Raw genomic sequence first — 27,884 nt, 5'->3', positions numbered from 1 at the left:
CTCTGAGCTGGGCAAGATAGACAACAAAGATTATGGCAGGCTGCTAGATGGGAAAACTGCTGGTAGGTTAGGAGAAATTCAAGTAGATTAAACAAAATGTCAATTTTAAACAACTGTTTACATCAGTGTGGCCTAGGCCCTATGGAGTAGATAGACAACAATCATGCCAAACTAATCAGGTTATTTTAACACTCTTAAGCTCATTATGAAAAGATGGTCACAAAATGTAGTGTAACACTCCAAACGTAGCCTACAAGTATGTAGGTGAAAATACCCACATAACACATTTCACTAGGGCAAGATGATTAATGTACTTAGAATTTTTCTGGTTGCATGAAGAGCCCAGAGCTCTTAGGTCTAATTATTTTTGATTTGTGGAGAGTTATCACGAACCAAACCTGTGTTAGTAATAGTTGATTGCAAAGCATTGCTCTTAAAATCAATAATGAGAAAGTAAATAAAAATGTTTGCCCTTGGCCTGCAAAAAGAAAACTTTATTAGGCAGCATTTTCATCTCACAGAAAATAGCCATCTGGTGCCATCCAGTGGTGGTATTGTTCAACTGCAGTTGAATCAAACGCAGTTAATCGTTTACTACTATCCAATACAAATTAAAAGATTTGTACATTACCACTAAGACAATGCCACATTTGACAGTAATTGAAATTAAGCCTGAAATGCAATCATAACCATTGTGTTCATACTTTTCCGCAACCAAGTTTAAGCAGACGCATTCCTGAGCATTTCTTACCAAGACTCAACCACATACAAAACACACAAATTGAACAGAATTTATCAATTTTCTATTTAAAAAAAAAAAAAGGGTAATTCAGAGTGAAAAAACTATGAATGATCTGATCAGACATTTAAAACTCAGATGTTCAGTTAAATTCAATTGCAATCTTAAATTTTTAAAAGGAGGAAGAAAAGTCAAAGGGTCTATAAAAGCAACATCGAATTCACAAAGCTTTTGTGAGCAATATACATGCTGCAGACAGTTTCACAATACATCTAAACATGTGACTGGGAACAAGGGTGTTCAGACCTCAGTAGCGGCGACCGAAGGCCCCGCCACCCTGCATCATCTGATTCTGACGATTCAGAGCTCCAGAGAGGGACTGGGAGGTCCCGGTTGTCATGTAGCCTCCTCCACGACTGGGGGTGAGAAAACAAGACACCATAAGGACCAGAATTGCTAAAGGATTTCGCACTTACTGGCACCACATTTCCGGATCTCTCAAAAACATAATCAATATTGCCATAAACACATGAGATTACCTCGCCATTCCTCCCCGTGCCCCCATGTGACTTTGGCCTGGGATGCCCCCATCTCGACCGGTTTGCCAGGTTCTGTCCCAGTCACGGCCCTCCCTGAAAGAAATCAAACAGTGATGAGCAGCTCAAAGCACACCTTCACATCCATCCGGTGAGAGGCAAATTAAAATTGACAAAACCATCTAAAATCAAACTAACCTTGGATTAATAGTACGCTTGTCATAACTTCCTGCTGCGGTCCAGGTGTCCCTCCCGTGCCTCTCGGTACGGTCCGAGAAGTGCTGGTGAGGGAAGCACAATTAAAAACAAAATCGCATCACATTTTTAAAAAGGCACCAAATGCTGTAAAACAGTGGTACGACATGATCAACAACTCATATTGGTGACGAATAGCATACAGTGCCTTTGGGAAAATATTCAGACCATGACTTTATCCAAATCTTGTTATATTACAGCCTTATTCTAAAATTGATTAAATTGAGGGGAGATAAAGCGTCACAATACCCCATAATGACAAAGCAAAAACCAGTTTAGACATTTTGCTAATTGATTAAAAATAACAAAAAACAGAAATATCACATTTACCTAAGTATTCAGACCCTTTATTCAGTACTTTGTTGAAGCACCTTTGGCAGCGATTTCAGCCTTGAGTATGACAAGCTTGGCACACCTGTATTTGGAGAGTTTCTCCCATTCTTCTCTGCAAATCCTATCAAGTGTTGTCAGGTTGTATGGGGAACGTTGCTACACAGCTACTTTCATGTCTCTCCAGAGATGGTCGATAGAGTTCAAGTCCAGGCTCTTGCTGGCCCACTCAAGGATATTCAGAAACTGGTCCCGAAGCCACTCCTGTGTTGTCTTGGCTGTGTGCTTAGGGTCGTTGTCCTGTTGGAAAGTGAAACTTCCTGAGCGCTCTGGAATACGTTTTCAACAAAAATCTCTGTACTTTAACTCCGTTCATCTTTCCCTCGATCCTGACTAGTTTCCCATTCCCTGCCGTTGAAAAACATCCCCACAGTATGATGCTGCCACCACGCTTAACCGTAGGTATGATGCCAGGTTTCCTCCAGAAGTGACGACTAGTATTCAAGAGTTCAATCTTGGTTTCATCAGACCAGAGAATCAGAGTCTTTAAGTGCCTTTTGGCAAACTCCAAGCAGGCGGTCATATGCCTTTTACTGAGGAGTGGCTTCTGTCTGGCCATTCTAGCGTCAAGGCCTGATTGGTGGAGTGCTGCAGAGATTGTTGTCCTGCCAGAAGATTCACCCATTTCCATAGAAGAACTCTAGAGCACTGTCAGTGACGATCGAGTTCTTGGTCACCTCCCTGACCAAGGACCTTCTCCCCCGATTGCTCAGTTTGGCTGGGCGGCCAGCTCTAGGAAGAGTCTTCGCGGATCCAAACGTTCTTAAAGTGGAAGATCGAGGCCACTTGGGGACCTTGAGTGCTGCAGAAATGTTTTGGTACCCATCCCCAGATCTGTGTCTCGACACAATCCTGTCCCGGAGCGCTACGGACAATTCCTTCGACCTCAGGACTTGGTTTTTGCTCTGACATGCACTGTCAACTGTGGGACCTTATATAGACAGGATTGCCTTTCCAAATCACATTCAATCATTTGAATTTACCACAGGTGGACTCCAATCAAATTGTAGAAACATCAAGTATGATCAATGGAAACAGGATGCACCTGAGCTTAATTTCAAGTCATAGCAGAGAGCGAGCATGATACACATCTTTTTTTAAATATTAAATTTGTTAAAGAAAAAAATCTAAAAACCTGTTTTCGCTTGGTCAGTGTGGGGCATTGTGTGTAGATTGCATGAGGCCATGTCTCTTACCGTGCTATCCCTGTCTGCAACTACAGCCCGTGAAGTGTCCCTCCTACAGGACAAATTACATTAAACATTACTAAACACATTGATTATTGACCGAAACGTGTGGCGTACAACCACAAATTCACCACCAAGCAGTTGGCCATTAAAACGGCTTTTTATGTAAGTATAAATATAAGCATCAATTCAAGTGATGCAGAAACAAGGCGGAAAATATTTGAGGCCCTCCCATCATAAGCCCTACATAACAGATGTTATAAACAGTAATGCCAGCTGGTGTCAGCTCCCTGCAAATAACCTTAGTCTACTCTGTACCTGTCAATGACGGCATCGTCCTGGTAGCGACCGCGGTCCCTGTGGTCAATGTCTTGGTAGCGCTCCTGGCGACCAAAGTCTGAGCGCCCCCCATAGCGGTCATCCATAGCCAGCCTCTTGTCCTGCCAGTCGTCTTTCCTACAAGCAGCAGGTCTGTCAGTCGCAATAAAATATTTTCAAACCATGCATGTCTTTAGATGACAATCATGCACACTGAAGACCTAGAGTAAGGCTGAGGTTGTTAAATGGCCATATACAAACATCTAGTCTATGATAAGAGACCTGGTAACTCAAACAAGGGTACTGACGCTGTGGAGAGGAGTGAAAGGTTGGCAGATGTGGACGAAGTGTGTACCTGTTGTCCAAGTCGGCGTAGGGCCTCTTGAGGGGGCGACGGTCCTGCTCGAAGCGCAGCTGCTCCTGCTGCCTGCGGAGCTCATCCCTCTCCCGCTGGATCCTCTCCTGCTCACGCCGGCGCTCGTACTCCACACGCTGACGCTCACGCTCCAGGAACTCGCGCTCCATGCGGTCAAAGTTCAGCCGCTCCTTCTCCACCTCCAGCCAGTTCCTTTTCCGCAGGAGGCGCTCGCGCTCCTCCTTCTCCCGGAACAGGCGGATACGCTCACGCTCTGTGCGGTTGTCCACGCTGCCACGGTCTGGGCCACTGCCGCGCTCCCTGGGCCAAACAGAAAGCATAGGAGAGATTTAGTGGAATAATTTTGAATGACCAGTCTCTTTTCAAAGCATTCTAACTGCTGTAACAAGCTAACAGTGTACAAGCTGCCATCATTCTGAGCATTGAGGTGAAATGTCGTGCAGCTATTGCAACTCCTCACCCAGAGGGCCTGCGTCTGTCCACCTCCCTGACCTCCCTCTCCCGCTGCCTCCGTCTCTCCCGCTCACGCTGCTCCTTGATCTGGTCAAACGACAGGATGTCCTTCTCTTTGCTTGGGGACTTGCGGTCGCGACTCTTGGAGCTCTGTTTTGAACAAGACAAAAGCTCATGTTGCTTAACCATTTTTACCACAAAAGTTTGAGGTGAAAGTTCAATAGACGGAGCATAGATTTCAGCGTTTGGGTAGCTTACCCGGTCTTTGCTTTTGGCTTTCACGCTGATGACAGGCTCTCCCTTGGACTTGTCCATCACCACTGTCCTCTCAATACGTTTGCCATCTTTTCCGACTTCACCTTCAGCCATTTCATCCTTGTTGGCATCAGACCTGGATAGAGAAAATGGTTAAAAACATGAATCTAGTATCTGATGACATACAATAGGTACATAGCTTAATGTGTAATGACATTGACATGTTTTCAGAGCTTACTTGGAGTCTGAGGAGTGTCTCCTGTCGGTGCCAGACTTAGCATCGCTCTTGTCAGCAGGCTTCTTGCCAGCAGGCTCGTTCTTAGCCTGGAACAGAGGTTGGATTATAAAAACGACAGACTTGCCACCCATGAAGATTTTTTTTTTCCGTACCACTTCAGGGTGGCAGCATCATCGCCCGTGCAAATCCCACACTTCCCACATCAAATGCACTTTTGTTTTGCTTAATAATGTTGGCAGCAGAAGCAGGAATGGTATGCTAGAATTGCGGGTATTTGGTAATTGGCTGGTTTTCAGTAGCTAACTAGAAAATGATTAATGCATGTACACATTTTACAATTAAATATATACTTTATTAACAGGCGGATACGCTCACGCTCTGTGGGGCGGCAGGGTAGCCTAGTGGTTAGCCCAACTAGTAACCGGAAGGTTGCAAGTTCAAACCCCCGAGCTGACAAGGTACAAATCTGTCGTTCTGCCCCTGAACAGGCAGTTAACGCACTGTTCCTAGGCCGTCATTGGAAAAAAATAACTTCTTAAATGATTTGCATAGTTAAATAAATGTAAAAAATAAATAAAACCCCTATTCAGATGGGATTAGTTTTACTGGGGGAGGTCGGGTAGTGTAATTATGTGCACAAGCACAAAAGTACAATTTCAGTCACGTCCGAATCTTCCATGTCAGTAAATTCTCCATGCCAGGAGAGTAACATTTCCAACCATAATAACCTCCTCTGATAATACTAGAGCTTTGCGAATCGGCATCCCTGTGCTATGAGAGAAATGTTAGTTTGACAGGCGTTGCTCGCGGTTTGAGCAAAAAATAATTAACTGATTTGATAAAAAGTGAGCTGTGATGGAAAATGTTATGCTTTCTATAAACCAATTTCTGTGTTCATGCTAGTGACTGATAGTGAGGATTCTTTCAGTGTCTGCAATTTGGCAGCAAACCCAGAAGCCCGTGAAGTATTGGTCGGTCACATGAATGAAGCAAACGTTGAATGAATTATGAATAAGCTAAAAATTACGCAAATATGACTTGTCTATCATATATTAAAAAAAGAGGACTAAACGGGACTGTCCCTTTAGAGCTCTTGACAGACATTCACCATGGTGCATCAAGTTTGATAGAACCTCTCTAGTGCACTGACAAACAATGATTCGTTGAAGAATGACTTTGAGTGTCCCTGTGTAGGAATTTCCACAACAATGTTTAGGCTAGGGGGCATTTAGGACGTCTACTACTGTGGATTGCTAAAATATCCTAATGATCACACTTCCACAACTGAAATATTATGACGACACTATAGCAAAGATTGTTTGGTATCGTTTAAAGAAACTTGAGTTCAGTGTAGCCTGTCGTCGACTGGACAAGCCTAGAAAAATAACTTCCAGGCTTGTCATTACTGTCAATTTATTGGAGAGATAATTATAGGGAGAATTTTGGGGAAAAAATATTCTGTACGAATCGTACTGGCATAACGGACATTCTGGGTTTATAAATACATAACCAGCGTTCTCTAATAGAAGTCCCGACTGAATAGGGCTTTAAAAACATTGTAGACAGCCTATATGAGCTGGTTTCAGGGGAATGGCCCGAGCCTCCCTCTGATCCAACAGGTCCCAGAAGTGCTCAACGGGATTGCAACCAGGCTCTTTGCTGGCCATGGCAGAACACTGACATTCCTGTCTTGTAGGAAAATCACACACAGAATGAGCAGTATGGCTAGTGGCATTGTCATGCTGGAGAGTTGTCAGGATGAGCCTGCAGGAAGGGTACCACATGAGGGAGGAGGATGTCTTCCCTGTAACGCACAGAGTTGAGCTTGCGTGTACGCGCAGTCTGATGGTGTGACAACACCCCAGACCATGACTGACCCTCCACCTCCAAATTGATCCCGCTCCAGAGTACAGGCCTCGGTGTAACGCTCATTCCTTCGACGATAAACGCAAATCAGACCATCACCCCTGGTGAGACAAAACTGCTACTCGTCAGTTAAGAGCACTTTTTGCCAGTCCTGTCTGGTCCAGTGACGGTGGGTTTGTGCCCATAAGCGACGTTGTTGCCGGTGATGTCTGGTGAGGACCTGCCTTACAGGCCTACAAGCCCTCAGTCCAGCCTCTCTCAGCCTATTGCGAACAGTCTAAGCACTGATGGAGGGATTGAGCATTCCTGGAGTAACTCGGGCAGTTGTTGCCATCCTGTACCTGTCCCGCAGGTGTGATGTTCGGATCCTTTGCAGGTATTACACACGGTCTGCTACTGCGAGGACAATCAGCTGTCCGTCCTGTCTCCCTGTAGAGCTGTTTTAGGCATCTCACAGTATGGACATTGCAATTTATTGCTCTGGCCATATCTGCAGTCCTCATGCCTCCTTGCAGCATGCCTATGGCACGTTCATGCAGATGAGCAGGGACGCTGGGAATCATTCGTTGTGTTCTTCAGTCAGTAGAAAGGACTCTTTAGTGTCATTTAGTTTCATAACTGTGACCTTAATTGCTTACGTCTAAGCGGTTAGTGTCGACCGTTCCACAGGTGCATGTTCATTAATTGTTTATGGTTCATTGAACAAGCATGGGAAACAGTGTTTAAACCCTTTACAATGAAGAACTGAAGTTATTTGTATTAATTATCTTTGAAAGACAGGGTCCTGAAAAAGTGACATTTCTTTTTTTGCTGAGTTTAGTATTAACATCTTGAAGCTAGGGGGCACTATTTTTAGTTTTGGAAAAAGAATGTTCCCAAAGTAAACTGCCTAATTCTCAGGACCAGATGCTAGAATATGCATATAATTGACAGCTTAGGATAGAAAAAACTAAAGTTTCCAAAAACGTAAAAATATTTTCTGTGAGTATAACAGAACTGATATTGCAGGCGAAAGCATGAGGAAAACCCAATCAGGAAGTGACTTATTTTGAACGGTCTGTTTTCCTATGCATCCCTATTAACAATTGAATGGGATATGAACCAGATCAACAGTCCTCCGTAAGGTGTCTACAGCCTTTAGACGTTGTTTCACACCTTTATGTTGAAGAATGAGCGTAAACGGGCACAAGTGGCCAGCTGATGGCTCTGAGTGGTTCTTGCGTAACAGAGGTAGCCATTTTTCCTCCCGGTCCTACTGAATAGCCAACTGTCCCGGTTGATATACACTGCTCAAAAAAATAAAGGGACCACAACCTCTTGGAACTCCCCATCCCGGATCCGGGATCGTGACTAAAGCCTCAGGCTCATTAGCATAACGCAACGTTAACGATTTCTGAAAATCGCAAATAAAATGAAAATAATGCGTCTGCTCTCAAGCTTAGCCTTTTCTTAACAACACGGTCATCTCAGATTTTCAAAATATGCTTTTGAACTAATTTGTGTAAGAGTATGCAAAGCTAGCATAGCATTTTGAGTAGCATTTAGCACGCAACATTTTCACAAAAACCAGATAACCAAATAAAATCATTTACCTTTGAAGAGCTTCTGATGTTTTCAATGAGGAGACTCAGTTACATACCAAATGCGCAGTTTTTCCTGAAAGCGTCTGTGTGTAGGAGAAATCGTTCCGTTTTCTACATTGCATCTGGCTACCGAAACGAACCGAAAATTCAGTCACCTACAACGTAAAACTTTTTCCGAATTAACTACATAATATCGACCGAAACATGGCAAACGTTGTTTGTAATCAATCCTCAAGGTGTTTTTTCACATATCTCTTCATTGATATATCGTTCGTGGAAAGCTTGCTTTCCTCTCTGAATCGCATGGAAAAATACTGGCAGCTGACTTTTGTGCACCAATTTCGGCGCAGGACACCGGGCGGACACCTGGTAAATGTGGTCTCTTATGGTCAATCTTCCAATGATCTGCCTACAAATACGTCACAATGCTGCAGACACCTTGGGGAAACGACAGAAAGGGTTGACTCACTCCTCTTGCATTCACAGCCATATAAGGAGACAATGGAAAACAGAGCCTCAAATCCTGCTCATTTCCTGGATGCCGTCTCATCTTGGTTTTGCCTGAAGCTCACGTTCTAGGGCACGCACAAAAAATATCTTGGTAGTTCTGGACACGTCAGAGTGTTTTCTTTCGAAAGCTACCAATTATATGCATAGTCGAGCATCTTTTTGTGACAAAATATTGCGCTTAAAACGGGCACGTTTTTTTATCCAATAATGAAATAGCGCCCCCATAGATGTAAGAGGTTAAACAACAATGTAAATCCAAGTCAATCACACTTCTGTGAAATCAAACTGTCCACTTACGAAGCAACACTGATTGACAATAAATTTCACATGCTGTTGTGCAAATGGAATAGACAACAGGTGGAAATTATAGGCCATTAGCAAGACACTCCCAATAAAGGAGTGGTGACTACAGACCACTTCTGAGTTCCTATGCTGCCTGGCTGATGTTTTGGTCACTTTTGAATGCTGGCGGTGCTTTCACTCTAGTGGTAGCATGAGACAGAGTCTACAACCCAGACAAGTGGCTCAGGTAGTGCAGCTCATCCAGGATGGCACATTGATGCGAGCTGTGGCAAGAAGGTTTGCTGTGTCTGTCAGTGTAGTGTCCAGAGCATGGAGGCGCTACCAGGAGACAGGCCAGTACATCAGGAGACGTGGAGGAGGCCGTAGGAGGGCAACAACACAGCAGCAGAACCGCTAACTCCGCCTTTGTGCAAGGAGGAGCACTGCCAGAGCCCTGCAAAATTACCTCCAGCAGGCCACAAATGTGCATGCGTCTGCTCAAACGGTCAGAAACAGACTCCATGAGGGTGGTATGAGTGCCTGACATCCACATGTGGGGGTTGTGCTACAGCCCAACACCGTGCAGGGCGTTTGGCATTTGCCAGAGAACACCAAGATTGGCAAATTCGGCACAGGCACCCTGTGCTCTTCACAGATGAAAGCAGGTTCACACTGAGCACATGTGACAGACGTGACAGTCTGGAGACGCCGTGGAGAACATTCTGCTGCCTGCAACATCCACCAGCATGACCGGTTTGGCGGTGGGTCAGTAATGGTGTGGGGTGGCATTTCTTTGGGTGGCCGCACAGCTCTCCATGCGCTCGCCAGAGGTAGCCTGACTGCCATTAGGTACCCGAGATGAGATCCTCAGACCCCTTGTGAGACCATATGCTGGTGGGGTTATCCCTGGGTTCCTCCTAATGCAAGACAATGCTAGACCTCATGTGGCTGGAGTGTGTCAGCAGTTCCTACAAGAGGAAGGCATTGATGCTATGGACTGGCCCGCCCGTTCCCCAGACCTGAATCCAATCATGTCTCGCTCCATCCACACCAGACTGTCCAAGAGTTGGCAGATGCATTTAGTCCAGGTCTGGGAGGAGATCCCTCAAGAGAACATCCGCCACCTCATCAGGAGCATGCCCAGGCGTTGTAGGGAGGTCATACAGGCACGTGGAGGCCACACACACTACTGAGCCTCATTTTGACTTGTTTTAAGGACATTACATCAAAGTTGGATCAGCCTGTAGTGTGGTTTTCCACTTTAATTTTGAGTGTCACTCCAAATCCAGACCTCCATGGGTTGATACATTTGATTTCCATTGATCAATTGTGTGATTCTGTTGTCAGCACATTCAACTATGTAATGAATAAAGTATTTAATACAAATATTTCATTCATTCAGATCTAGGATGTGTTATGTTAAGTGTTCCCTTTATTTTTTTGAGCAGTGTATTATCGAATAGATATTTGAAAAACAGCTTGAGGATTGATTATAAAAAACGTTTGCCGATATCATGGATATAAATTTGGATTTTTTCCTCCCGCCGTTGTCGTGACCGCTATTTCCGGTGGATTTCTGGGTATAAAAATCATCTTTATGGAACAAAAGGAACATTTGCTGTCTAACTGGGAGCCTCGTCAGTGAAAACATTCGAAGATCAAAGGTAAACGGTTAATTTGATTGCTTTTCGTGACCAAGCTTCCTGCTGCTAGCTGGACATAATGCTGTGCTATCGATAAACTTACGAACGCTTGTCTTGCTGTCGCTGTAAAGCATAATTTCAAAATCTGAGACGAAAGGGTGATTAACAGAAGGCTAAGCTGTGTTTCGCTATATTTCACTTGTGATTTCATGAATAGGAATATTTTCTAGTAAGATTATTTGACCGTTGCGCTATGCTAATTAGTGCAGTTGCTGACAATTCTCCCGGATCCGGGATGGGTAGTTCCAAGAGGTTATTAAGACAACAGGGCAGGCCGGAGCGGAGAGCTAGAGATCATTGTCTGATTGGCTCAGCTCCAACTTTAGACAGTCAAAACTTGTTAGGGATGGGGTCTAGGTTCCTGAATTTCCACCTGACTGACATGCCCAAAGTAAACTGCCTGTTAATCAGGCCCAGAAGCCCAGGATATACATATAATTGGTAGCATTGGATAGAAAACACTGAAGTTTCTAAAACTGTTAAAATAATATCTGAGACAATAACAGAATTGATATGGCAGGCGAATGGCCAAAGAAATACCAACCAGAATTTTTTTTTTAGGTCCTAGGCTTTCACAATGGAAAGCTACAGGTCCTATGTAATTCTGGCTCCCAGATTGCAATTCCTATGGCTTCCACTGGATGTCAGTCTATTCAAAGCTTTCGCTGTAAAGCCTATTGTAAATCCAAGACAACAGTTGGATTAAGAATGTAAGCTTTTAAATGACATAAGATACTTGTATGTTAATGAATGTTTAATATTACGATTATTTATTTGAATTGCGCGCCCTCTGACATCACCTATCCCTATCCCTATTAAGTGAAACACCACAATGTGCCAACTAGAAGCCCTCAAATGGCGTACATGGCACGCAAAATGCATGCAGGTTGGCATGGTCAATCCTCACTTTTCTGAATGAAGGCATCCCATACATTTGACAAAACTACAGGTTTAGAGCAGTGGCCACTGATATAGATGGTAGATAATGACCCTCACCCTCTCCACAGAGATCATTCTACCATGGAGCTCGGTCCTGTTCAGGTGGCTGATACACTTCGTGGCCTCCTCTGTGGAACACATGGTGACAAAACCATAGCAGCGAGCCCCGGGGCTCCGGGCGTTAGTCACCACTTTAGCGCCAACAACCTGATGTTGAGACGGAGAGGGATACAACATTTAATTCGTGGGCAGAGGTGGTGTGTGTGGGGTCCAAAAGTACAGTACCATTTCACACCTACATCTTGCATGAACATATATACAAAAAAATATCTTATTTTTCCCTCGGGATACTGACCTTTCCGTGCTTGCTGAACAGAGTCTTTAGATCAGTTGCTCTGGTGTTGGAGGAGAGGCCACTAACCCACAGGTTTCTGCCACTAGTAGCTGGAGCACTACCTGCAGGGCCTTTCAGAACACAGACAAACATGAGACAAATGTACAGACATTCATCAGAGCTGATTCAGCACCTCATTCAGGTGTGAGCAAGTCTATTACAATTTCCTACAATGGACACATCACAATTACAGAATGAACAATGTTTACTCTTACCCTTTTCATCTTTTGAGTCAGGCTTGCTACCTTTTTCCTCATCAGAACTAAAGACAAAGAGAACACACAATTAATATCTGGAAGTGAGAAGACCTGGGGGAGGGGGCTCATCCAGATGAATTATACTTACCCTGTGCACATAGTAATTACCCCAGCATATACAACACTACAGTGATTTGGGTGGGTGTCAATGTTACAAGGCAGCCTTACATGGCCAAAGAAACTCCCAATACATTACTTTATGAAGGTAAAGAGGTGAGGGTAGGGGTGGGAAATGACAAAATGATAACTTGACACAAATGCAGACCATTTTACATCCAGAGGAGCACCAAAACTTGCTAAAAAAAAGGACCCAATGCAACAGAGATAGCCATTGTTCTAATAGACAGAAAACAACAAACCTCTTTTTCTGATCATCACCCTCAACAGAAGAGGACTCTTTCACTGTCGTTGATTCTGCAGCATTCTCTTCAGTCTTCTCCTCACCCTCAGCCTTAGAGACCATTTCCGAATCAACAGCGCTTTCGGTTTCACCCTCGCCCTGCTCGCTTACGCTAACAGCCTGAGCGCTCTCGCTTTCAGCATCAGCTGCCTCGTCGGGAACATTTTGTTTGTCGCCAGTGTCTTTCATTTCACTCGCAGTTAGCTTAGCAACGTCCATGTCGCTAGTCGACAGTTCAGGCTCCAAATTGTCTTCCTCGGCAACATTGACCTTGTCCCCGATGGTGGCTTGATCTTCTGTCGGTGGCTCCTGGCGCTCTTCATTTAGCGGCTCAGATAAACAAGACCCGGCTACTTTATCAGTTTCTACGGATTTAACAGGAATAGAATGGCACAGAGTTTAATTACTTCTGAAACACAGCAATGGTTAACGTGGAACTGGCAAGGCTGGAAAAGGACGTGGCCCTCCGCTGTCATTGAACTACGTATACACAGATACACACGTAACAAGAGACTGGAAAAACCAAAGAGACTGACCAAGCAGCCTAACTCCTCATTCAAGTCGACCATTTCAGTTCACCTGATCCCTAGGCAGAAAAAGATCTGATCTGAAGAAAGCCAGAAGATCAGCAGAGGCTCCATGAAGGTCCATCTTCATGCAATTGCTGACTTCATGAGTGTCCATAATCTGGTAAGTGACAGCGAATTCAGAATTCTTTTGGTTTGTATAACAAGTCCATTAGTCTCATCTCCAGTGAGAATATTAGTCAGAGTCCTAAAAAGGCTTTTGAATGGTTGGTTTCAAATGATGGGCCTCAGTCTTCTCTTCTTGGTCTTTGCGTGGCAAGCTAAAAACACTGCGTGCTAAAACTGCAACAACTAAACCTTTAATTACTGTCTTTGTGCTTCAGATTGTTAACCAGTTCTGTTTTAATAATAGGAGGGTGTCCAAAACAGACAGATTCATATATCAGTGTTTAGCAATTCCAGTTAACAAGCATCAACACACAGGCAGCAATTTTCTTTGGATTTCCAGTCTCTTCCTGACCAACCACAGGCAAGAATGTTAATCTAAAACGACTTGCATACCGGATTTAACACTGCAAAAAGATAGTGTGCATTCATATCAACTTCCAACCCCTTTTCAACAGTACCTATTTCTTCCTTTGAGTCTTTGGGCTTCGGATCCTTCTCTTGAACCTAATGGAATAAAAGGAAAATGTATCTTGTGTAACATGGCTCCTAGCACAAATTGGGTTTTACAGTCTGTTTTCCTTACAACTAAACAAATTATGAAATGTGCTAGCATTTTATTTTAACTTTAACTCTTCCTTCTCTTAAATGTCGGCTAATTCAGGCTGTGCCTCCGAATTTATAACCAAAAAAAACCAAGTGAGAATATTGGAATCATTAGATATGACTGTGCCACAACAGAAGTGAGTTTGTCTCACCTCTTCAGGTTTGGCTTCACGCATCAGCTCAAGAGAGCCAGAGATTCCATTGCGTTCATCTTCATTCATGGCCTCTTCGTCAGCCAGGATCTCGGTGTTGACTTCATCCGACGGAGAGTTCAAGACTTCATCTGTGTCATACTCCTCCTCTGCCGGCATACTGTTGTCATTCTCAGCCTCGTCAAGCACATTCATATCCAGGATGTCCATGTCCTGCATGTTGTCATCCTGGAATGGAATTACGGAAGGTGAATTTATGAATAGATTGTTATCCAGGGAGTGCATAGTGATTGCATTAGATAAAAACGGTGGTAGATGCTCACCTGGCCATCACCCGAATCTTCCTCAATGGTGCAGTCCTCTGATTCATCGTTCTCCGGTCTTTTCCCTGTAGACAAGACCGTAATTGGATCGCAATTAAAGATCACAAAACTGGGGAGAAAAGTGGGATTTAAAACTAATATTTAAGTCCCTAATATCAATTTACTCCAAGACAATATTGCTTAATTAAGAACTTGATCTCACTCCCTAAACATACCTTTGGAGGTCCGTTTAGCCAGTGCCTTAGGAGTTGCATCGAGAACAACCACCATCTCATCTGGGTTTCCACCCTCTTCTTCAATCGCCTGTGGAGAAATTACATAAGGAATTATAGGTACCTGGCTAGTTAACTACGTTATATCTGGTTTCAGTTTAGCCAACTCGACTATTATCAAACACACGGCTGTGGACTGCTACAACACAGTGCTAGTTGCTACAACATATTGCTAGTTGGTGAACATTATCACTAACAAACATCTGACAAGCCAGCTTGCAGGCCTTGTTTCAGTTTTTTCTTGACCTATCCTCCAGTGCCTACAAGCATTAAACCTATTCGATGTATTGTAGTACGAACACATCGGATTCAAATGGTCAACTAATCACTAAGGCTTTCATTTGTTGAATCGTGCATGCTAAACTAGCTAGTTCTGGAATACGGAGCGGGGGTGCCCGAGGAGAGGTTTGGGAAAGGGCACCATGTGGCTATCACGCCCGCTCACAAAGGCCTTGCCGTTCGGCTACGCAAGGCCATGGCTAGCTGACGTTAGCTTCCTTTATTTGAAATATACAACTTAGTCAGCTAGCAAATACTAGTGGTTATATACATCATGCAACTAACTAATGACGTGACACTGGTTCCAGTTAATTTGTGAATTATCATGATGCATAAGCACATCTACATAGCTACTAGTTAGCTTGGCTAACGTTACCTTTTTCAGCCTCTCTGTCAGCGTACTCTTGATGCCAGTGGCGTCCAGATTTCGTCTTTTTAATTCTGCTTTCAAGTCAATGACTCTCAGCTCCGACAATTTACGAATTGCTCCCTCAGGAATCTCAACGCCCCCTGCTTCCCCCGTCGAATAGTTTTCAGCCATGATTACACTGAGAAAACGTTATTTTGTTTGCAAGCACAGGTTAACTAATCTCTTGCACGAAACAAGCGGCCTACTGTCACAAAATGGCGCACTATGAACAGGGAACTCCACTGCGCATATGTCATCTGAAAACAGCTTGTAAAAAGGGGCAGTGTTCTTATAATTGTGACGTGCGCTTGTTCTTCTTCTTTGAGTTTTACGTCGCGCTACACGCAGAAGATGGTGGTGTATTGTTGCCACCAACTGAACGGGGTGCAAAAATTATACAAGAGAAAAGTACATTCAATACGGCGAAGCGAAAATATACACGAATCCACACAATATATATGTTGTATTCGTGGATTCGGTAATTTTCCCTGAACACACTGAACAAAAATATAAAACGCAACAATGTCTAAGATTTTACTGAGTTACAGTTCACATAAGGAAATCAGTCCATGGAAATACATTAATTAGGCCTAATCTATTGATTTCACATGGCTGGGAATACAGATATACATCTGTTGGTCATGGATAGCTTTAAAAAAAAGTAGCGGTGTGAATCAGAAAACCAGTGTGACCACTATTTGCCTTATGCAGCACAACACTTCTCCTTCACATAGAGTTGATCAGGCTGTTGATTGTGGCCTGTGGAATGTTGTCCCACTCCTCTTCAATGGCTGTGTGAAGTTGCCGGATATTGGCGGGAACTGGAACACGCTGTCATACACGTCTACCCAGAGCATCCCTAACATGCTCAATGTGTGACATGTCTGGTGAGTATGCAGGCCATGGAAGAAATGGGACATTTTCAACTTCCAGTGATTGTGTACAGATCCTTGTGACATGGGGCCATGCATTATCATGCTGAAACATGAGGTGATGGGGGTGGATGAATTGCAAAACAATGGGCCTCGGAATCTCGTTACAGTATCTCTGTGCATTCAAGCTGCCATCGATAAAATGCACACACGACGCCAAACACGTGGTCTGCGGATGTGAGGCTGGCTGGACATACTGCCAAAATAACGCAGGAGTTCCTTAGGGACAAGTCACTAAATGTCCTTGAGTGGACCAGCCAGGGCCCGGACTTGATCTTGATCGAACATCTCTGGAGAGACCTGAAAATAGCTGTGCAACAACGCTTCCCATCCAACCTGACAGAGCTTGAGAGGATCTGTAGAGAAAAATGGGAGAAACTCCCCAAATACAGGTGTGCCAAGCTTGTAGTGTCATACAAATCAAATAAATCAAATAAAATGTATTTGTCACATGCACATGGTTAGCAGATGTTAATGCGAGTGTATCGAAATGCTTCTGCTTCTAGTTCCGGCAATGCAGTAATAACCAACGAGTAATCTAATCCAACAATTCCAAAACTACTACCTTATACACACAAGTGTAAAGGGATAAAGAATATGTACATCAAGATATATGAATGAGTGATGGTACAGAACGGCATAGGCAAGATGCAGTAGATGGTATCGAGTACGGTATATACATATGAGATGAGTAATGTAGGGTATGTAAACAAAGTGGCATAGTTTAAAGTGGCTAGTGATACATGTATTACATAAAGATGCAGTAGATGATATAGAGTACAGTATATACATATACATATGAGATGAATAATGTAGGGTATGTAAACATTATATTAAGTAGCATTGTTTAACGTGGCTAGTGATATATTTTACATCAATTCCCATCGATTCCCATTATTAAAGTGGCTGGAGTTGAGTCAGTGTGTTAACAGCAGCCACTCAATGTTAGTGGTGGCTGTTTAACAGTCTGATGACCTTAAGATAGAAGCTGTTTTTCAGTCTCTCGGTCCCTGCTTTGATGCACCTGTACTGACCTCGCCATCTGGATGATAGCGGGGTGAATAGGCAGTGGCTCGGGTGGTTGTTGTCCTTGATGATCTTTATGGCCTTCCTGTGACATCGGGTGGTGTAGGTGTCCTGGAGGGCAGGTAGTTTGCCATTGAGTGTGAGGTTATTTTCCTGACACCACACTCCGAAGGCCCTCACCACCTCCCTGTAGGCCGTCTCGTCGTTGTTGGTAATCAAGCCTACCACTGTAGTGTCGTCTGCAAACTTGATGATTGAGTTGGAGGCGTGCATGGCCATGCAGTCGTGGGTGAACAGGGAATACAGGAGAGGGTTCAGAACGCACCCTTGTGGGGCCCCAGTGTTGAGGATCAGCGGGGTGGAGATGTTGTTACCCTCACCACCTGGGGGCGGCCCGTCAGGAAGTCCAGTAGCCAGTTGCACAGGGCGGGGTCAAGACCCAGGGTCTCGAGCTTGATGACGAGTTTGGAGGGTACTATGGTGTTAAATGCTAAGCTGTAGTTGATGAACAGCATTCTCACATAGGTATTCCTCTTGTCCAGATGGGATAGGGCAGTGTGCAGCGTGGTTGAGATTGCATTGTCTGTGGACCTATTTAGGCGGTAAGCAAATTGGAGTGGGTCTAGGGTGTCAGGTAGGGTGGAAGTGAGTGCTACAGGGCGGTAGTCGTTTAGCTCAGTTTACCTTAGCTTTCTTGGGAACAGGAACAATGGTGGCCCTCTTGAAGCATGTGGGAACAGCAGACTGTAGACCCAAGAAGACTCAAGGCTGTAATCACTGCCAAAGGATATTCAATAAAGTATTGATTAAAAGGTCTGATTACTTATGTAAATGTGATGTTTTTTTTTATTTTTGATCAATTAGCAAACATTTCCTAACCAGTTTTTGCTTTGACATTATGGGGTATTGTGTGTAGATTGATGGAGGGGAAGAAACTATTTAATCCCTTTTAGAATAAGGTTGTAACGTAAGAAAAGGTGGAAAAGGTCAAGGGGTCTGAATACTTTCCGAAGGCACTGCAACTCCTCAGATGTAAAATCCTTTAATCCTTGAAAGAGTTCAGTTGCAGGATCAATGTCGATCTTTCTTGACTTATTTTTACTTCTGTAGTTCCATTTATCACCATTGCTATAAATGACACAAAGTCCACTTTCTTTACTTGAAGAATGTCTGGATCCTGCAGGTGACACGCAGGCATCGCTGCTTGTTGCTGTGTCGGACCTTTTGCTATTTCTACCCTTTATAGAACCTTCCGCATAGAAGACGGACTGAACTGCCCTGATTTTGGCCACCTCTACCTCTTTCACCATATTTGGGCATTCCAAGGATGTTGTCTCATTACCACAGTTACAACACTTTATTCCTTTGCAATTCTCTTCTGCTATACAGTCTCTATCAAACTGATTTCCCCCCACACGTTCCATCTCGGCTCCTTCCGTCTGCAGACACTTTTTACATGTCCAAACATTTTACATCTCTTACACTGCAAAGGCTCTGACAGGATAATAAACATATCCCAGCCTAAATGATTTGTGTTTTGTGTACAATATTTGAGGGGCCAGAATCAAAATGTTCAAACACATTTTAATAAGTTATTTATGTCTGTTTAAAATTTTAAAAAAGTTAAATCCACCATGTGAAAGATGTGAAAGAAATGTATTAACAGCATGCCCAAATGGTTATGCTTTAAGGCACTATATGTTCATAACATTAAGACAAACACCCATTACATGAGCTAAAAAAAAATGAGATTACATCAGTTTTTCTCTACATATTCTTTAACATATAAACAATGCAGGTCATGGGCTCAATTTGTTGTAAAGTAATTTGCACTATAAGTTCATGTGTAGGTCTGTGGAGTAGTTGCACGGCTTACAACACTGCAAATTGACATGACTAACATGAATGGAAGTTGTGCATGTTACTGAACCGATATGTGAGGTCCTCTACTTGACCATGAGGCAGGCTTTTGCTTGTGGTGAGAGGCTGGGGGGCGTCAGAATCAAACAACTCTGGACTGTCATCCTCCACAGGTAGATTTAACTTCCCGGGGGAAGATGGGGTGGCAGACACTCCTGGCTGTGAGTAATATGACCAGGTGGTGGAAGCTGAGCCAATGGAGGAAGTCTCTGAGGCAGGGAAGCTTGGCCCAAAGCCCTCTGGGAAGGAGGAGGAATGGCTGAAGGAGTGAAGGTCGGATGAGGAGGAGGCCGAGTAGGAGCGGGGAAGCCGAGGTTCGTGGAGATTGAGTTTGGATACCAGTGGTTTGCCCACAGTGACAGTTTGCCTCTCATGGACCTCCTCATCCAAGTTTGTATACTTATACTGAAGGCACACAGTGAATGTCAACTCCTTCTGTAATGAGAACAAACAAAAGCAGATGCGTCAAAGCTCAGAAAATGGTGATAGTCACATAACTCATAGGCCTACACAGAGAAGGGATTCACAATCACCTTGAGCAAGGTTCTTCCAGGGTTTCTGGGCTCTCCCGTATCCCCAAACAAAACAGGTAACAATAATATCTGATTTAGAGTTTGAATACCAACACTGGTCCCACTGTTGTGGAGCACCCATGAGATTTCAATGTGTAAAATGAACCCTGACCGTAAGTCTCTGCAGTCCCTTCAGGCGGGTGTAGAGGCCTGGAAGCTCTGCAGGCAGGAGGATCTCCATTGGCAGTAAACTCCCTGCATCTAGGAGGTTCTCCTGATTACTCATCTTCAGATCCATATCCAAACCCTGCCATCATACAGAACACAATTGGAAACCGGAACAAGTGTGATTGCATGTCCACATGACAGAAACAAACTCAAAAAAGAAAGGTCCTCTCACTGTCAACTGTGTTTATTTTCAGCAAACTTGACGTGTCAATATTTGTATGAGCATAACAAGATTCAACAACTGAGACATAAACTGAACAAGTTCCACAGACATGTGACTAGCATAAATGGAATAATGTGTCCCTGAACAAAGGGGGTTCAAAATCAAAAGTAACAGTCAGTACCACCAGCTGCATTAAGTACTGCAGTGCATCTCCCCCTCATGTTACCCCACTCTTCCACCAAGGCACCTGCAAGCTCCCGGACATTTCTGGGAGGAATGGCCCTAGCCCTCACCCTCAGATCCAACAGTTCCCAGACGTTCTCAATGATATTGAAATCCGGGCTCTTCCCTGGCCTTGGCAGAATACTGAAATTCCTGTCTTGCAGGAAATCACGCACAGAATGAGCAGTATGGCTGGTGGCAATGTCATGCTGGAGGGTCATGTCAGGGTGAGCCTGCAGGAAGGGTACCACATGAGGGAGGAGGATGTCTTCCCTGTAACGCACAGCGTTGAGATTGCCTGCAATGACAACAAGCTCAGTCCGATGATGCTGTGACACACCGCCTCAGACCATGACGTACTCTCCACCACCAAATCGATCCCGCTCCAGAGTACAGGTCTTGGTGTAACGCTCATTCTTTCGACGATAAACACAAATCCCACCATCACCTCTGGTGAGACAAAACCACGACTCGTCAGTGAAGAGCACTTTTTGCCAGTCCTGTCTGGTCCAGCGACGGTGGGTTTGAGCCCATAGGAGACGTTGTTGCCGGTGATGTCTGGTGAGGACCTGCCTTACAACAGGCCTACAAGCCCTCAGTCCAGCCTCTCTCAGCCTATTGCGAACATCCCCGATGGAGGGATTGTACACTCCTGGTGTAACTTGGGCAGTTGTTGTTGCCATCCTGTACCTGTCCTGCAGGTGTGATGTTCGGATGTACCGATCCTGTGCAGGTGTTGTTACACGTGGTCTGCCACTGCGAGGACAATCAGCTGTCCGTCCTGTCTCCCTGTAGCGCTGTCTTAGGCATCTCACAGTATGGACATGGCAATTTATTGCCCTGGCCATATCTGCAGTCCTCATGCCTCCTTGCAGCATGCCAAAGGCACGTTCACACAGATGAGCAGGGACCCTGGGCATCTTTCTTTTGATGTTTTTCAGAGTCAGTAGAAAGGCCTCTTTAGTGTCATTTAGTTTCATAACTGTGACCTTAATTGCCTACCGTCTGTAAGCTGTTAGTGTCTTAACGACCGTTCCACAGGTGCATGTTCATTAATTGTTTATGGTTCATTGAACAAGCATGGGAAACAGTGTTTAAACCTTTACAATGAAGATCTGTGAAGTTATTTGAATTTTTACGAATTATCTTTGAAAGACAGGGTTCTGAAAAAGGGACGTTTCTTTTTTTGATGAGTTTATTACTGTGAAATGTTTAATAAAGAGTCACCAACCCTGACTGTGCTGCAGTTGAAGTCTATTGAGCATATTAAGACATTTTGACAATGGAGAAGCTAACCTCAGTGAAGTCTGTGAGATGGGCCGAGCAGGACGCAATTTCCTTGGGGTTCTCCAATATTCGGGTGTAGATGATCATGATGTTGGAGAACTCTGCTGCGAAGCCCAGCTGCACCGTCACGCCACAGTCAAACAGCAGGTTACGGCTCTTTGGAAGAACTGGACAGAGACAGCTAATGCTTATTGAAGCCGTCATGCAGTGCTTACTTAGTTCTACCAGAAAATGCATATCAGCTCCCAGAGCTAATGCATTGGATTTAGCTCAGAGGGATAATGTAACACATATGACCTGGTTCAAAACCCAGTCGGTCACTCCACTAATGTACTTTGATTGAAAAATGCATGGTGAATTAGCCAAAGGTCTCACCGTGTGCTATGGCCCACTGCAGGTTGCGTGCCGAGGTGGTCTCTGGGCAGCCGGAGCTCTGGATCCGGTCAGTGAGTGCACGCCGCTCAGAAAGGTTACTGCGTAACTCTAGAGCCTGACGCCCTCGTGTGATCTCACACCGACCCATGTCTGTACAGATACATGAACAAAACAGAGAAACTACATTAACAGTCATTTGTAAAGATTGATATTCACGATATCAAGTGTCACAATACGTCAAAATATGTTTTCGTTTTTTTTACTTCATTAGTCATACCTTCGGCCACCCTGTCCAGCATGACAGTGACCTTCTCGTCCTCCATGACTCTCTGTTTGAGGAAATTGATGAAGATTCCATTGGACAGGTCGTCTTTGTTCACCTCAAAGGCCTCTGCATCCACACACCTAGACATAATCAGAGATTAATATAACACATTCTGTGATACGTGTATGAGTGAAAGAGGCACTTTAAGTTGGCAGAGAAGCAACTCACGTGGCATAACCAAACACTATGTTTGCGGTCACTTTCAGTTGCCCTGGCTGTGGAGGGACACCGTCGTTCAAGTTTCTAAAACAGTACAAGTTTAGTACAGATATGAGTTCATTTACAACATCATAACAGCAATATCATTATTACATTATCATAGAGCCCAATCACATAGTTGATGCTGAGAACTGTACCTTTTGCGACACATGTCCAATAGAAATACATTGAGACTCGTCTCTCGCTCCTGCATCCGCTGTAGCACATCCTGCACCCACAGGCAGTTCTCTGAGGTATAAGAAGCCGGGGCATCAATGGGCACCATGAAACTGTTCCCATAGTTCTCATAACCATGACCCGCAAAGTACAGAAGCCCTGGAACATGACGGGAGAGGAGGAACGGGAAAGGGATAGGCACTATTAGACACAGCTGGACAATGCCAATAATATGACTATTTAACTACCATGATTTCTTATAGTAACTAAACTGACCATAGACGCCACGGTCGAGCAGCAGTAGGAACTCAGTTACAGCGCTGTGCATCTCCTGCCAGTTGAGGTCCAGCAAAGATACCACCTTGAAGTCCAACTGGCGCAGCAGGTTGGTCATCTCGTGCACATCAGCCATGGGCGCTCGCAGAGGCCTGTGGTGCAGGTAGTTCATGTTTCCCATCAGAAGAGCCACCTTGTCCGTGGCTTTGACAAACAAGAGGAAATCAAGGTATGAGGAAAAAGGGTACACATCAAAAACATTCTGTTATTAATGTTATTCAAATGGACAATCATATACAGTCATTTATGTTTTTAAAGCTTTTTTTTCGACAATGCATATTATTTTAGATGGCTATGTTGTTCACTGCACTTACCATATAATTTACTTATCTGCCTGGCAGGGCTAGGTGTGGCAGCTGTAAAACATTCATTCATAACCATGTTATAAACAATCACATTACCACCCAAAAACATTGGTGCGACATGGAGTAGAAAAACAGTGAAGTTGGTTAAATTACTATCATGCCTGTACCAGGGTCTATTTCTCCCCAGGAGGCATCAATGGAGGAACCAGGATCTACAAAAACCACAAACAAGGAAGTCAGTCAAAGTACTGTGTCATGTGCTTTCTGGGACAATCAAAACATATTCATAGAACCACTTCTGCACGAATCCTCACAACTAAGCCAACACTAAAAAGGAAACATACAAAATACGTCGTAAAATTCTGACCACAGAACAGAAATAACAGACAATACAATCATTGCCGATGCACCACTCTCACCTATTTTGACATGAACCTGGTCGCTCCACACCTCATGGTACAAGTTGAACACCCTGCAGCTGTACATTCCTCGATCTGCTGTGGTCACACACAGTATCTGCAGACAATCACGACACATAACATCCCCAAACATGACAATCATATACAGCTAATGAACAGACACATACAAGTCCCAAGATGTCTGACATAACTGGACCTATAATTACGATACAGGCTTTTTAAACATAGAGTTTAAAAAAAAAGGTAAGTAATCATATATTCAGGGGACCCAAAACGGCACTGACCCTCAGGGTGCTTATCTTGTCTGTTGGCATTGGTTGTTTATTGTGGTACCACTGGTACTGAGGAGGAGGGTTGGCTTCAGCAAAGCAGTCCAGACACAAGGAGTCCCCCTCAGCTACTACCTGGGGCCGGGGCTGACGGACAATACGCACTCCACTCACTGAGGGGGGGAAGAAGCTGCTACTGACACCTGAAACACAACCAAGGGGCCTAATGGTTATGACACAAAAAAAATGCAAGGTGAAGTCAATGTGATGAATTCAGGAAGGACAGAGCCTAAATGCCAAGACGATCTTCTAATACCATTGGTGCATTGACTACATTAGTTCTACTGATTGAACTATATTTGAAAATATAGTTGAATTGAGTTACCTGTGCTGGAGCCAGCTGACCTGATAATGCGGACATGTGCCCACTGGGAGAAGACAAAGTTCTCTCCATGGTTGACCCGGCAGATGTAGTGTCCCTGGTGGGTTGGGGTTAAAGGGCAAAGGACCAGCTCTGAACCACTTCCACCTAGCACCTAAAGAGAGAATAAATTATCTCACTCATACACTTTACACTGTATGTGGGCACACAGTGAGTACACCAAACATTAGGAACACTTTCCTAATATTGAGTTGCACCCCCCTACCCCTTAATTAAACAAGTTGGCTGGATGTCCTTTGTGTGGCAGAACATTCTTGAATCAGACTGGAAACTGTTGAGCATGAATAACTTAGCAGCGTTGCAGTTCTTGACACAAACGGGTGCGCCTGGCACCTACTACCACACCCCGTTCAAAGGCACTTACATATTCTGTCTTGCCCATTCACCGTCTGAATGGCACACCTACACAATCCATGTCTCAATTGTCTCAAGGCTTAAAAATCCTTCTTTAACCTGTCTCCTCCCCTTCACCTACACTGATTGAAGTGGATTTAACAAGTGACATAAATAAGGGATCATAGCTTTCACCTGGGTTCATCTGGTCAATCTGTCAGGGAAAGAGAAGGTGTTCTTAATGTTTTGTATACTCAGTGTATAATTACTGTAATATGCAATGGACTGACCTCTTCTTTGCCTTTGAACCACTGGTAGCCCATAGCAGCAGGACCAATGGCCTTACAGACCAGCACAACCCTGCCTCCCTCTGTAGCATGCTGGGCCTGGGGCTGCACTGTGATCTGAAACCGCTCCATCACTACACACACATATACACACTCACAGTGATTGAGGTAACAAGTAAGGTGACAGAGGACACCTGTAGTGTTGCTAAAATATAGCAAATATCATATATATTTCAGGGAGAAAGAGACAGGCAGGCAGAGGTTAAGACTGACCGTTTGCAGTGAGGTACTGCACAGCTTCATGGTGCTCCATCTTCTTCAGGCAGTGCAGCAGGAAGCCCAGGGTGCAGGAGCGCTCAGATAGCCTCTCTAGGAGGTAGCGGCTGGGGCTGCCTGTCGGGCTGAGCACCTGGAGCGAACAGCTGGTCATCTCATTCTCACTGTCAATAAATGGTGACAAACCACTAACAGGTCAGGCTAAACATCGACATTCTCTCTGTACGGCTTTATACCATCATTAAAACACCACAATTTCACAACATCACCATTAAGAAAAGTTACAGATTGAGTGTTATCATTCGGTATAGATGACAGATTATTCTGTGAAGAATATTGGGTACGAACTCAGTTATCAACATCATAGCTCTAACAATGCTATTAGCATTGAGTGTTTCATTTCAAAGTCTCACCTGCAGCGGAATCGAGGTTCCTCAGTGACAACATTGGCAAGTTGTCTCCATCCACATTTAGCATTATCCAGCATGTCAGCTAACCTGCTCTGAGCTCCTTCACTCAAAGTCCCAATGCTGAGATTCCAGTCACCCATCTCTAGTCTGTCTTCAAACAATATTGTTTTTTTTGTAGGGAAGAAAAGAAACAGCTAATGGTTATTGACCTTAGTTTTCACAGTCCTCAAAACATTTTGGAATAAACTTGTAACTGTGGTCATCCAGAGTCAAGCGTGCCAGTCACGCCTTGAGTGGCTGTGATGACAGAACACACTACAGAAGACACATTGTTCCAACCATAGATATCCTGTTAAATTACTAGAAGAGGTATGTCATAGATCCTCAAAGTTCCAGAATGGGGAGAAAATGGCAGCCATATTGGTCAGGGAAAAATCCCAAACAGTCTAACTGGAATGAATGGCAGTAGAGGCATAATCCTGATTTTACTTATACATGAAAATAAAAGTAAGACATGTGATATTTTAGAAATTGTGTAATATAATTATTGTCAACATAAAATATTGTCATATAATTATACATACAGTTTATACAGGTTTTATACCTATTTTCTTTATAAATAGCCTCTACAATATATGTAAACAGGCCAGAAATGTCTCAGTTTTCTTGTAAAGCTGTGAGTGCTATTATATGATACAATATGAGTACTTGTTGCATTTACAACTTGTCTAAGTCCTGTCATCAACTAGTTTCAGCCGGTGTATGGCCATGGATAGCGGAGGTGGAGTTTAGTCCGCTATAGGCTGTGGATTGATTGCATTGTTTGAATGGAATGTTGGAATATTAGCAGTTCATTTGACCCATTAATGGAATCATTCCTCTAAAACTGGCTTGCTATAGCTAGCTAACAAACATACACTGCAGATAAATTGTTCAAATACATTATTTTACACAATATCTAATCACAGCACTGGCAAACCATGGTTGACAAACTTGACCAAAATGGCTGACCTTTATATGATCATAACAACGTTCATGTCCATTCTAGTATTCTTAATGCTATGGTTACAACTTTCACTTGATTATGCTTATGGTGACTGGCAGTATGCAAAGCCTGTGAAAAAATATTTGTATGATTGGATTGTACGTAGCCTAGTTAAACGCTATAACAATTAAACAAGCACATTACAACATAACGAATAGGCCTAAATATCGGTCAACTGCTATAGCCTATTTATCCGAATGTATCGCTCACTTAAATGAGTGACTGAAAGCGCATCCATTTACCTGCGTTCTATTCAGCAGCTTCCGGAATAACCTGAGATGAATTTCTTCGTCCACGTAAACGAGACTACTGTATCTTTATCTTAAAACTTACAAGCGCCCGCCTCTTTACCGATTCCGACGATGTTTTCGATGAGACAAGAAGTTGTTCAATATAGTTTTCAGTGGAAGAAGAGACAAACCGACCGCTCTCATCTAGTTCAGAAATCTCTATCGATAATCATATATTTCGGAACTAGAGTAGTCCGTTTTGCCAATCTCGTCTCGGTGTGAATCAACTCTCACAATTGGTTGAACAATGTCTTGTTTCTCATTTCACATCGGTTCCTCTTTTTGTGTTGTCCCTTGTATTTGCATGAAAGCAACCATGTTCCCCCTCAAGTTTACTTTCACCTTCCCTACGCCAATAGAATCACACCAAAACTCAGCGTCAGTGGAAATATGTATCTTTTTGGAACTATCAACAAAAGAGACAACTCCATCACGCTGCAGAAACACTAGCGGTTCATGGGTAAAATCACTGAGAAAGCCAAGCCAATTAAAAAAAAATATTACAACCTGGTATGATAATTGCGTTGTTTGCTCTACAACGCATTCATTAATACGCCACCGTGAATGAAATACAATAAGGCCGTGACAACAAATAGACAAGCCACACAGTGGCGGAACAAGTTTAAATCCACAAAAAAAAGTATATTCCCCATTTACACACAAAATCTTGCACGAAATAAGTAGATCTCAAAA

The 27,884-nt window shown here is 43.7% G+C and overlaps 2 protein-coding genes across 3 annotated transcripts; both read right to left on the bottom strand.

The window, feature by feature from the left end:
- Positions 1-464: 464 nt before the first annotated feature.
- On the bottom strand, positions 465-15,685 carry LOC135512705 (scaffold attachment factor B2-like). 2 transcript variants are annotated; one of them, XM_064935002.1, is made up of 18 exons: positions 15,382-15,685; positions 14,670-14,757; positions 14,455-14,519; positions 14,132-14,359; positions 13,835-13,880; positions 12,641-13,046; positions 12,240-12,286; positions 11,986-12,095; positions 11,688-11,837; positions 4,748-4,833; positions 4,513-4,645; positions 4,262-4,404; positions 3,781-4,101; positions 3,426-3,578; positions 3,117-3,159; positions 1,474-1,556; positions 1,279-1,371; positions 465-1,155 (listed from the first exon to the last, which is right to left on the bottom strand). In XM_064935002.1, exons 1-18 carry the CDS (start codon positions 15,544-15,546, stop codon positions 1,047-1,049), a joined length of 2,469 nt encoding a protein of 822 aa, XP_064791074.1. In that variant the 5' UTR covers positions 15,547-15,685; the 3' UTR covers positions 465-1,046. The 2 variants fall into 2 exon arrangements, with proteins under 2 accessions (XP_064791074.1, XP_064791075.1); XM_064935003.1 differs by having other exon boundaries at positions 3,426-3,563; positions 15,382-15,684.
- A 3,251-nt stretch (positions 15,686-18,936) lies between these two features.
- malt2 (MALT paracaspase 2) lies at positions 18,937-27,656 on the bottom strand. The gene is made up of 17 exons (XM_064935001.1): positions 27,144-27,656; positions 25,860-26,007; positions 25,444-25,610; positions 25,174-25,304; positions 24,494-24,644; positions 24,124-24,311; positions 23,840-23,936; positions 23,588-23,632; positions 23,430-23,471; positions 23,056-23,259; positions 22,761-22,938; positions 22,573-22,647; positions 22,357-22,484; positions 22,080-22,229; positions 21,714-21,871; positions 19,977-20,111; positions 18,937-19,727 (listed from the first exon to the last, which is right to left on the bottom strand). The coding sequence occupies exons 2-17, from the start codon at positions 25,994-25,996 to the stop codon at positions 19,269-19,271; spliced, it is 2,445 nt and encodes an 814-aa protein (XP_064791073.1). The 5' UTR covers positions 25,997-26,007; positions 27,144-27,656; the 3' UTR covers positions 18,937-19,268.
- Between the last annotated feature and the right edge of the window lie 228 nt (positions 27,657-27,884).

Source organism: Oncorhynchus masou, chromosome 24, assembly GCF_036934945.1.
Source record: "Oncorhynchus masou masou isolate Uvic2021 chromosome 24, UVic_Omas_1.1, whole genome shotgun sequence".
In the NCBI taxonomy this organism is placed as follows: domain Eukaryota; kingdom Metazoa; phylum Chordata; class Actinopteri; order Salmoniformes; family Salmonidae; genus Oncorhynchus; species Oncorhynchus masou.
The sequence above is the reverse complement of the archived record's forward strand: the minus strand, read 5'-3'. Positions and strand labels throughout refer to the sequence as shown.